This window comes from Myxocyprinus asiaticus, chromosome 46 (assembly GCF_019703515.2).
Source record: "Myxocyprinus asiaticus isolate MX2 ecotype Aquarium Trade chromosome 46, UBuf_Myxa_2, whole genome shotgun sequence".
NCBI lineage: Eukaryota > Metazoa > Chordata > Actinopteri > Cypriniformes > Catostomidae > Myxocyprinus > Myxocyprinus asiaticus.
In genome coordinates, this window is record NC_059389.1 from 19,949,353 (window position 1) to 19,961,918 (window position 12,566).

General features: G+C 39.9%; 1 protein-coding gene across 1 annotated transcript in view; it reads right to left on the reverse strand.

Annotated features, from left to right (window-relative positions):
* Window positions 1-12,566, reverse strand: part of ice2 (interactor of little elongator complex ELL subunit 2) — a 28,652-nt gene that overhangs the window by 11,442 nt on the left and 4,644 nt on the right. The window contains exons 8-11 of the mRNA XM_051689479.1: window positions 12,323-12,507; window positions 10,547-11,417; window positions 9,454-9,620; window positions 3,256-3,385 (exon numbers count right to left, since the gene is read on the reverse strand). Coding sequence (XP_051545439.1) covers window positions 3,256-3,385; window positions 9,454-9,620; window positions 10,547-11,417; window positions 12,323-12,507 — 1,353 coding nt within the window. The remainder of the gene's footprint in view (window positions 1-3,255; window positions 3,386-9,453; window positions 9,621-10,546; window positions 11,418-12,322; window positions 12,508-12,566) is intronic.

The window sequence follows — 12,566 nt, forward strand, 5'->3', positions numbered from 1 at the left end:
CTCCCGTCGCATCATCCAGGTGGATGCTACACACTGGTGGTGGGTGAGGAGAGTCCCCTGTTCACTGTGTAAAGCGCTTTGAGTGTAGTGTCAGAAAAGCGCTATATAAATGTAACGTTCATTCGTTCATTCATTCAATGGTGGTGGAGGACAAGTCTCAGTAGCCTCCGCTTCTGAGACAGTCAATCCGCGCATCTTATCACGTGGCTCACTGTGCATGACACCGCAGAGACTCCCAGCATGTGGAGGCTCATGCAACTCTCCGCGATCCACGCACAACTTACCACACGCCTCATTGAGAGCGAGAACCACTAATCGCGACCACGAGGAGGTTACCCCATGTGACTCTACCCTCCCTAGCAACCGGGCTAATTTGGTTGCTTAGGAGACCTGGCTGGAGTCACTCAGCACACCCTGGATTCGAACTTGCAACTCCAGGGGTGGTAGTCAGCGTCAATACTTGCTGAGCTACCCAGGCCCCCAAAACGGTGAGTATTTTAACGTTTACAGATTGGCCCCATTCACCTCCATTGTAAATGCCTCACTGGAACACAGATTTTATTTTATTTTTTTAAAAGGAGGTGCCATCAATATTATGCCACAAATGCTGTCGATTGAGCTTAACTTGTATTGAACCCAGAATATCCCTTTAAGTGGGGCAAGAAATGTTTATTGTAAATATTAATAAGTGTAGTGATTCATTGAACATTGGCGTCTTTTATCATATTGCTGTTGTTGCCATTTTATAAAAGCAATAAGCCACTTTATGTCTTGCGTTTTAGTAATTTTACTATGGTAAAGGTGTGTTATTAGGGATTATTACTGCTTTAATCTGCTTCTAAAAGCTGAATGCAGCCTCGGTTAAATGTTCAGAGACACAAGGCCTTCTCAAACTGAGCAAAAATATGTACAGACTCCCCTATGTGAGGATGCCAGCCCATTCTGTTATCTCTACGGTGTGATCCTGGCCTAGACCCACAGAAAAGACTAGATTCCTTCTCTAAACCTAGAGGAATCTCGAAACAATACGATATGTTAACAGCGAGGCTTCGCTGCATTCTTCTGTGAAGTTATTTTTACCTTCAGGCAGAAACTGCTGTCAAACATATGAGCTTTCATAAAGCAATAGTTTTATCTTATTGCTTCAGAAGACTTGGAATAAAAAGCCAAAGTCGTATGGGCTACTGTTATGATGCATTTATTGTGCTTTGCTGTCCTTTTTGGAGCTTGACAGCCCCTGGTTCCAACGTAGTCTCACAGAAAGAACGTTAATGTTTTACCGCAGTTTCCTGGTGAAATTAACACTAGAGGCACTACAACAACTGTGCTTTTTATTCACTTTCACACAGATCACGGGTACTATGACTTTATAAACACTTATTTTTCGCACTATTACTCACCCACTGCTATGTTATGATCAGTGTTGGGTAAGTTACTCCAAAAAGGTAATTAATTACTAACTAATAATAACATCTTCTCCAGTGTAATTAGATTACTGTACTAATTACTCAGTCTGAAAAGTAACTGCATTACTTATTACTAATTACTTTCTAAAACCCATATCAACCTCGACCAGATGAAAAATATAAGTATAGACATTTGTTCTTTTAATTCTTTCAAATAATTCATATAAAATCTAATGAATTATTCATGAACTGGTCAAAGAATTTAAGGGTGCTGCATTAAATTAGAAAACATACATTTTAACATTAGACATTAAGTTCACTATTGTTTTATATATTTGTTCTATAGTCTATACAGTATTTAACACAATTACATCAAAATTAACTGTAATTAAATTACTGAAAAATTAAGAGTAATCCCTTACTTTACTTTTTTCAATAAAAAAGTAATTTCATTACACTAATTAGTTATTTAGTAATGCATTACACCCAGCACTGGTTATGATATCAAAACACTTTAACTCATCATTTGAAAAACATTATCTTTTAACGCATGTATTTCAGACCCACCTATAATTCCAAATGCGATTATCCTGCACAGTAGCTCACCTAATCGAATGTTGTTGGACTTTGGACTCGAGACTGAGCCTTAAACCTTGCCAAGGACGCTGGTAACAAAAAGGAAAATTAAGCAAAAGTGCCATAGAAGTGATGTGAAATGACATGGTTGCTTCAGTAAATGTGCTTTTAAATGTCGAATTTGCTTTTAAAACACTATCGGTTAGGTTTAGGTGTTGGTTTAGGTTAAGGATGTCTGTTTTGTTCACCACTCATTTATCTTTTAGTACACTATTGGTTAGGTTTAGGTTAAAGTTTTGGGTTATGGAGATACTCGATACTTTTACTCATTAAAACATCAATCTAATATTCACCTTAAAAACCTTGTCTGATTACAACATCATTTCACTCACTTTTGGCACCCCCTGCTGGACATTTCACCAGGAAACTGCAGCCAAACATGTATTGAAGCACGCAATTTTAGTCACAATTTCATGAGATCAGGCTGCCTGGTTCCCATCCATTTTCATTGTATGGAAGAGAGCAGCTCGGACAATCTGCTAAACTTCTCCATTGGTGTTCTCATTAGAAAGTAAGTAATATAACTTGGGAACAACATGAGGGTGAGTAAATTATGACAGCATTTTCATTTTCAGGTACTCTATCCCTTTTAGTCTGTTGTGATGTTATAGACTCTATACTCCAATGAATACAAAGCTTACTGTACAATACATAAACTTCACTTATGATGTTTTTCTAAATGATCTGTGGAGCAGAAACAAGTGTGTCCTTTTTACTCTCACTACTGATCGTGAAATCCACGTTGCCAACACTCTCACTGAGATACCAAACATAAGGTCGCATTCTTTTGCAGCCCTTGCAAAATTGAAATGCTAGTAGCTATGGAAACCCTGGCTCCAAACAGTGAGTCATGAGAGAAGCATGCTGGGAGTTTGTGGGAAGTTCACTTTGTGCTGACTCTCCCTACTGTAACTGACACTCACAGAGAAATATAGATTTGTAAGCCTTTTTTCCCAGATTTTTATTTTATTTTATCTGATTAAAAAGCCAAATAAAACTCATTCTACAGTTTGACTTGGTTGCTGGTAAATATCATGTATCTTTAAATGTGAAGGGTGCCATTTCTGCCATTAATGTCTCGCCAATCCACACACAGATTCAGTCATTATAAAAGTCCTAACCTTTCGGAACAGTTCATATAAATACCTAAAACAAGGTAAAGAGATGTTAGGCAGAAGAGAGAAAAAAAAAAAAAAAATATCAGTTCTCTTACTTATGAAAGACACGGTACTGGAGTGCAGAAGTTTCTCGGCCCACAGCTGACAGGCCTCAGTGTGGGTCAGACTCTCGGCTCCGTAGCACAGCTGATACTCCAGCTTTGTTAAAACATGTACTGGTACGGCCTAGAAGAAAACAGATTCAGGGATTATCAACTCACACACAGCAGTTAAGAGTCACTGTGCTGTTAAAACAGAGATAGACAGTTATTTAAGCGAACAGAAGTGGATTTCAAGATTTTACCATCTTCTGCTTTTAGTGTCAAGAAATTCTGATGTGTGTTTGTGGCACACTGACTGGAAAGAGTCTGTTAATACACTGATAAGCCTTAAAAGCAGTCTACACAGCTCTGCACAGGAAATCAGATTGTTTAAAGAAAGGGAGTGGTGGATGTTACTCAATCCTGGATAAAGTACAAACAAAAAAGCCTGGCATATACGCACACTGACTGTATAATTAAAATCCAATGATTAAGTCAACAAAGGACTTTGAGAAAAAAAAAAATCACTGACAAGGATGACAAATATAAACTAGATAGGTAAAGTTTGTCAAGGCAAATGATGGTTATACAGACATTACTGTAAGACAAACATGGGAGTGATGCAGAAGTGCTAGTTAAACAGAGAGACAGACAGAAGGTAGAATGACAGAGACAGGTAGAATGATAAATAAATAAATAGATAGACAGCCAGACAGATCGATCGACCGACAGACAGATCAACTTAAAGCAGATAAAGGACCTTGTGTCGGTTTGTTTACATTTGAATTTTTGACAGTTGGAGTTTGAATTAGCAAGCATATCGTTGGTCCATTTGAACATTTCATTCCGGAATTAAAAATCCCATTCATTTCTTCCATAGACGAATTGATTTTAAACACTAACTTATAAACCTTTAAATAAAGACCTACCATGAGTTCCGAGGTTATTCATCGATAGTTTATTGCTTCCGTTGAAGCCATCTGTCTGTGAAATTTCAACTTCATCGTTTAAAAATCGTCTTTAATAGCAGAATTCCTGTTGAACAACTACATTACCCATGATCCAGCAGAGAAAGTTTCACCAATCAGAGAATTGCATCCAACAAAGCCAGCGAAATAAGCTCAGAAGCGACCGCCCACTCCCATGACACACTCTGAATGACACAAACGAGTTGGTCACCCTGCACCCTCAAACTACTTAAATATTTGTGTATATTGGAATATTTAGCAAAAAACATCAACTATTTTGTTTCTGTACATAATCAACAACCTAAAAGAAATAGTTTTATATATTTCCAGTTTTATATTGGATTACGTCATTTGAAATGCTTCGTGGGACTGCTGTCCGTGCTCTCATAAAAGACGGTAAATCCAGTCTTGTCTTTTTGTTGGATTTTCAAATACTTTTTTGCCTTAAAACAAAGTCTGTAATGTTGTGTTTCACCTCAGTGCTGGTTGGTTTGGTTCATGCTTTACAACTCTTTTATGGAGGTATAACGGGTAAAAGATGGGCAAGGAGGCGGCGGGAACAAGCAGAACAGTCAACATAAATTTAATTACATAACTGAACTTAAACATAACATAAAACACACAGACAGTGTGGCCGCGTGCATCTCTCTCTCTCTCTCGACCTGGCGTCCCTGGCTCCTCTTTATCCCTCTCCCGCTGATTGGGCTGATTCAGTGCCGGGCGTCCATGGTTTCCTGGTCTTCCCTGCTTTTCTGGAGCCCTGGGAGAGATGAGGGGAGGGAGAGGGAAAGAGCGAGGGGAAGAGAGAGGAGAGAGAAAAACTTGTTCGCCGGTCCCCAGACACACCGTCGCCTCGTCCTCAGCCACACCGTCACCTCGTCCTCAGCCACTCCTCCTCCCTCTGGCGGACGACAGCCGCTCCTCCCCTGGCAGACGGCAGCGAATTCTCTGACCCCTGGCGGACGGAGCAGCTCCTCCCCTTCCAGGCGGAAGGCAGCGGTTCCTCCAACTCCCGGCGGCCAGCAGCGACTCCTCCGTCCCCTGGCAGATGGCCGCGACTTCTCCCCTTCCCGGCAGACGGCAGCAGCGAGGACTCCACGACAGCACATCCCTCCTCCTTCCCGGGTTTCGGCACCAGTGGGGAAGGAGGCGGGAACCGGCTGAACAGTCAACGTAAGTTTTAATAACATAAATTAACTCAAATTAACTTAGACACACACAGCGGCCGCGTGTGTCTCTCTATCTCTCCCGAACTGGCGTCTCCGGCTCCCCTTTATCTCTCTCTCAAGTCCAAGTCTTTAAACAATCAAGTCCGAGTTGAGCCCGAGTCCAAAAGGGGCCGAGTCGGACTCAAGACCGAGTCCATATCATGCGAGTCCGAGTCGAGTACAAATGAATCTGTTCAAGAATCTGAATTAAAATTATAACTATAAACTCAACATCAATATTATAAGCTAATTTTAAATTTCACAACTAAGAAAAACAGTTTGTCAATATAAAAATGTAACAAAAACACCTCTGTTGCATTTCATATATACATTTTATGATTAGTATCCTGCTGAACAGACTTCAAATTGGTTTCAGAGTGAAAGCATATGCTTTAGGTGTATGAAGACAAAACTGTCCTTCAACACCATTCTTATTGCATTCTGTTGACATTTCAATTATTTGTTGCTTTTTCCCCTCCACTCAAACATAGACTAAGTGAAAGCTGCTTTAGTCATTAGAACCAAGGTTATTATGTTTCAAATTTTAATTTCGTTTTTATTTCTACTTCATTTTCAATTTGTCAATTCAATTTAATTTAGTTTTATTTAAAATGATCCCCATCTAAAGAAATAATACAATAGTCTGTACTGAGATTTTTTTCTGAATCTGCCAACTGATTTGGGAAAATACAGTACATACAAATGAGTCAACACAGTAGTAATTAGCACTCGCTGAGAAGTTATGTCTCATGATTTGACTGCAAATGCTACATCCAAAAACACTGGAAAAGCCCACTGATAATATTAGGGCCATGTCGTCATGGACATGATTTTCACTATTATTTTATATAGAACTGTTCTATAGTCTATACAGTATTTAACACAATTACATCAGAAGTAACTGTAATTAAATTAAAGGTTAATTTGCGGGAAACCACACAATGCAGGGCAGTTCTGCGTGCTGCTTGTGTACCTAAATCCCTGATGCGTCCGTGTGCTTCTCACAGAAGCTACCGCAGAAGATAACTGATATTTGCTTAAGCAGCAGCCGCATTGGTCTGCAATCAGTCTGAAATCTTTAAATACCAACCAAATAAAATGTCATTGAGCTCTTCTTTAACCGCAAAAACATGGAGAATAATAATGTCGAGTCATAAATTTAACAGAATTGTCCTTCAAAAGTGTCAGAGATATAGGTTAAAAAAAAGACGTGCATAAGTTACCCGGTGGTTTACAATAAAAATAAACATTTCAAAAAAAGATGTCATAACCAACTAAATTCATCTTGTAACATGAAGTTTAGCTTCATACACAAACTCTGTCATCGAATAATACATTTATTTTATAGTCTGTAATCAAATTATAAACAAAACATTTCACTGCACGAAATATCCTAATATTTTATTGTGAATGGTTGAATGTTGTGAACGGTGGACAAATGCTGTAAAAGAATCAATTTTAAGCAGCTCGTCAATGCTTTGAAAATAGCCAATCATTAATAAATAGGTGCTGTTTATCTGTTTAGAGTTGCTGTCTGCTTTAGCAATAACACTTTTTTTCCGACTATTTAAAAGGTTAAACAGTTGGTTCATCGCGCTATTATGGACCAGTTCAAGCTGACAACACTGCATAGACCACAAGAGACTACAGAAACCTACATATGTAGATACATTACGCCTAAAAAGACTTAATATCCAATATTAATACTATTTTTATGTATTTTTATTTCGATATGCTGTTTTTAGTAAACTGTGAGAGACACGATGTGGGTGACTTGACTCAATCAAGTTCTGGATTTTAAGTTTTTAACCACGATGAAACCGCAATGCGAGCACCGTCTAGGCTGCAAAAACACCTCATGTAATTTTACCAGTGTGTAGGTCCCGTATCATGTGAAACTGCCTTGTTTAGTTTCTATTACATTGGATACATTCCCATCTTTATGTTTTCGTCATGCCAGCCACCTCGTCAGTCGATGTTATACAGTAGTCTCTGTAGTAACATTCAAGCGTATTGGCTGACTGATGAGTGTGTCTGTGCGTTTGTGTGTGTTTGCTTAAACACAGTAAAACAACTCTGGCTACGTCTACGACTTCAGGGGCTAATACAGCTACACGCAGACAGAGATGTGTTCATTAATTTCTGTTTTGTTATTTATTTATTTTTTTCATTGCATCACAAATGTCATGGACTTGGATAAAAAATCCCGAGTCCCAAAGGCTCGAGTCCAAGTCAAGTCCGAGTAAAAATGCATCCGAGTCCCTGACAAGTCCAAGTCCATTAAAACTGGACTCGTTGGAGTCCGAGTCCATACTCAAATACCCCAACTCTACGGAGCACCATCCAGACTGGCTTACTCCCCCCCCGCCACCTCTGGAGGGGAGACACTTCCCTTCCGGCCGTTCCACCAGCCGAAGGTCCACCCCGCCTCCTGGGAACCTGTGGGGGACGAGGGGAGAGAGAGGGAAAGAGCGAGGGGAAGAGGGAGGGAGGGGGGGGGGGGAGAGAGAGAGAGAGAGAGCGAGAGCGGAGTGAGAGAGAAAAACTCGCTCGCCGGTCCCCAGACACGCCATCGCCTGGTCCTCAGCCACTCCTCCGACCCCTGGCAGATGGAATGGCTCCTCCCTTTCCTGGTGGATGGCAGTGGTTCCTCTGACTCCCGGCGGCCAGCAGCGACTCCTCTGTCCCCTGGCGGATGGCCGCGGCTCCTCCCCTTCCCGGCGGATGGCAGAGGCTAGGACTCCACAACAGCACATCCCTCCTCCTTCCCGTGTTTCAGCAACAATGTAATGGGTAAAAGATTGGCAAGGAGGAGGCGGGAACCAGTAGAACAGTCAACATAACTTTAATTACATAACTTAAACATAACATAAAACACACAGACATCGCGGCCATGTGCATCTCTCTCTCTCTCAAACTGGCGTCCCCGGTTCCTCTTTATCCCTCTCCCACTGATTGAGCTGATTCAGCACCAGGTGTCCATCGTTACGGCCCGGCCATGCCCTCCTCCTCGTCACAGGACGATTTTATGAAAATCTATAAAATAAATAAATGGGAAAAATACTTCCGGAACCCAGATGGCTGAAAAAGTTGGCGGGCACTGTTGCACTCTATTACGAGATGGCAACTCGGAGGATCTACTAGGAGCCGTTCACTTCTTGGGAACACAGAAGTTATTGGTTTCTATGATAAAAAAATGGCTTTTTTATTCATAACAAGAAGAATATTTAGTTCTACGTCAATTCATCAACCACCTTGATATGTTGTTGCAAAATGTTTAAGAACAAAGTAAATGTTCCAGGTAACATTAACATAATAAGATGGCATATCAAACAGAAATATGTGCTCACTACCTTGATGGCCACTGCCATATTGGTTATTTTCACATGACATCATGTCTGTCAAGTCAGAGCTTTCAAAGAATTCCAAGTTTACAACTTGTAATTACGAGCTCTACAAAAATGTGACACTTTTTACAAGTCGGAATCTCGTAATTACAGTAATTCCAACATGAAGTGAACGCACCATAAGTCTATGGGATTTGTCTGATTTTTCATCGTCCTCTGTGCAAACAACCTTTGGTCTATTCAGTTAGAAAAGATATAGCACACTATTCCAGAACAGTCTCAAGGTCTATGTTGATTTTGGTGGATGTAGCTTGAAAGATCTAGGAGTTAGTGTTAGAAATATTGGTCTCAGTTTAGGGATTTTAACAAAAGCCGATCCTCGGGTGTATCACTCAACCAGAGCCAAAAATGTTCAGAGAGTCAGACTTGTAGCTTAGACAAACATCATTCATTCATTACTTGGCTCAATAACTCTACTCTCTCCTCTCCACCAATAGCTGGTGTGTGGTGAGCGTACTGGCGCACTATGGCTGCCGTCACATCATCCAGGTGGATGCTGCACACTGGTGGTGGTTGAGGAGAGTCCCCTTTTCACTATGAAAAGCACTTTGAGTGTAATGTCAGAAAAAGCGCTATATAAATGTAACATTCATTCATTCAAATGTAACATTCATCATGTGTCCACCTCACCCTGAAGGTTTCTCTGTCGTGTTTCGGGTGGGCAATGTGCACACTGCTCCGCACCATGAGTAGAACGTCCTGCAGACTGTAGAGTTTGTAAAGAATGCTGCCCTCTGTTGGAGGATCATAGTCCAGTTCATCCTCTGCACTCACCTGAAGATCCTTCTTCAGAAGACCTGCAAGTGAAACAGACACACAGCTTTTAGATCCCTAAAGCCGCAACTGAAGTGGCATATACTACAAAAAAGATGCAGATTTTAGATGTTGCTAATTGTCTTTCATTTACACAGAGCCAAAGCCACATCAGAGCGGATTACTTATTATGGGCACTGACACAGAGGCTACAAAAGTCCAAAATTAACAAAATCCCAGATGCAGTTTATTGTGCAATCAAAATCCCAATAATAACGCTGCTTAACGCAGGACTTTTACAGGAACAGTTCATCCAAAAATGAAAATTGTCATATTATTTACTCACCCTCATGCCATCCCAGATATTTATTACTTTTTTCTTCTGCAGAACACAAATGAAGATTTTTAGAAGAATATCTCAGCTCTGTAGGTCCATACAATACAAGTAAATGGTGGTGAGAAATTTGAAGGTCCGAAAAGCATACTGTATAAAGTCAGCATGAAAGTAATCCATACAACTCCAGTGGTTAAATCCATGTCTTCTGAAGAAATATGATAGGTCTGGGTGAGAAACAGATCAATATTTAAGTCCTTTTTTTCTTTACTTTCACTTTCACATTCTTATTTGTTTTTGGTGATATGCATTCTTTTTGCATACCACCACCTACTGGGCAGGGAGGAGAATTTATGGTAAAAAAGGACTTAAATATTGATCTGCTTCTCACAAACATCTATCATATGGCTTCTGAAGACATGGATTTAACCACTGGAGTCTTATGGATTACTTTTATGCTGCCTTTGTGCATTTTTGGACCTTCAAAGTTCTGGCCACCATTCACTTGCATTGCATGGACCTACAGAGCTGAAATATTCTTCTAAAAATCTTCATAAGCTGCCTTAATAATATTAACAGAAGAAAATAACACTGACTAAAATGCTCAATTGAAATCTTAGTAATCTGATCACTAACGTTTTTTCTGAGTGGCTAAAAGCACAGAAACGGGGGTCGGCATTGTGACGTCCTCGCCCTGACCCTCTTTGGACTCCAGGTATGAAGTGACACACGGTTTGACCAGCGAGTGTGCTCTGTGTTCTGTAGGTCTGTCTTCTGGGACCTGCGGTTTCAGTGGCTCTTGGTTCTTGCTCGGAGTGGGTTTCAACATGGCATCCTGCATCTGCAAAATCTGCCCAAGCTGATCGCACTCCCCGGAAATTCTTTGCCTTTTGACACCTTTTTTTGTTCCTTTGTCCAAAGGGTTTGTTGTGGCTGGGTCTGGTACTTTGGGAGAAGACACTTCTAAAGATGGTTCAACTATCAGGGTTTGGGATCTCTGCGGGGTGCCAATGTGATCTATAACCAGTCGGTCCTCATCAGAGTCCGAATTGTGATCCAACTTGTCTTTCGTCGTCATTCTTCTTGGTCGCTTGGCAGGGGGGCAGTGAACAGAGGGCAGCGCTCCTATCTTCTCTCCTGAACTTTCTTTCACAAGTTCTTTCTCTGAAACAGCACTTTCATCCAGCACACCATTTCCCCCATCAGTCAAAGACAAGTAGGATTCTCCCTGGATTTCAGTCACTGTAGAATCAAGGGGTTCTGCAGGATTGTCTATGGAAGTTGAGTTGTTTTTCATTGGATTTTGAGAATTTGTTAGTTTCTTGGGGCTTGAGGTAAGTTGAGAAGGAGCTTCAGCTGCATTTGTATTGGCTGTTTTTGGTTCATTCTGTTCTTTCACCTTCTTGATGGGCTTGCAGGACTCCCCAAATGACTCTAGGTCAGTTAAATCCACCTCAAAATCCATGCAAGCATCATCAAATGCAACAACATTTCTGGAGCTTTTCTCCTGGGCAAAAAAAAAAATGTAATATTAGTGTTGGGCATACTCTGATTACAAAGTAATTAGTTACTGTAATCTAATTACTTTTTACATTTTAAATTCTTGCAGTCAGATTAAAGTGACTGACTTTTAATTAATTACTTTTAAGTACATGCGTTACACATATTTCTGAAGTAATATGTGAATTCACATGTTTATATGTACGTCCGTTTGCATTTCTGTGACAGCTGAAGGGTGTGAGACAATGAACGAGGAAATATTGACATTATTTTGAACTTGTTGAGCAGAAAAACAAACTTTCCTATGAAAGGTGTTTTAGAAAGTAACATAGTAATTAGTAATCTGATTACTTTTTTCAGATAAAGCCTGGTAATCTAAAGTAATCTGATTATAATTTTAGAGAAGAAATTAGTAATTTGTAGTGGATCACTTATTTTGAGTAACTTACCGAACACTATTAAAAATCTTTTAGAATTTATTTTTTATATATATTTTTATTCTTAAACATTTCACTTACAAAAAATCCCACGGTAACCACAGTTTTATGCCAAAATACCATAGCAACTGCAATTATTGTTCCTGTAAACCTATAATAAATTAATATAGCATCTCCACTCTGTCAGCAAAAGGAAAAAGCAATGTTTATATTTTATGACATTGGTGGCTAATATAAAGATTTAGGGTTAGTTTTTTTTTTTTTTTTTTTTACTGTAGTAATAATAACTGTAGTAACTACAGTGTTTTAGTGGACCCTATGCTTACCATGATAGATTTTTAGCCTTTTTACTTAAATCTACTTACAAGTGAGGAATACTTCAATACAATCGATTGTAAAAATAATTATTATTGTTATTTACTATATGTATTGTGGTCGCAGGAGTGTTCTTTTTACCTTAATGAGTTCATCTTACCACAGGTGGTGGGTCCATTTCATTACAGAGGTCTTCTGATGTGAGGAAAAATATGGGTCGAGAGACTGTCCTCTTGAGTGCCAGTTTCACACTCTCTTCATGGAACAACAAACTTCTCTCTCTCCAGCTCATCTCGGTCACCAGCAGAGGAGGATCTATGTACGCTGTCTTGCTCTGACTGTTGCCTTATTAAAAACCATAATATTTACTGTGATGGGCTGTTCTTGATTACAATAATCTGCAA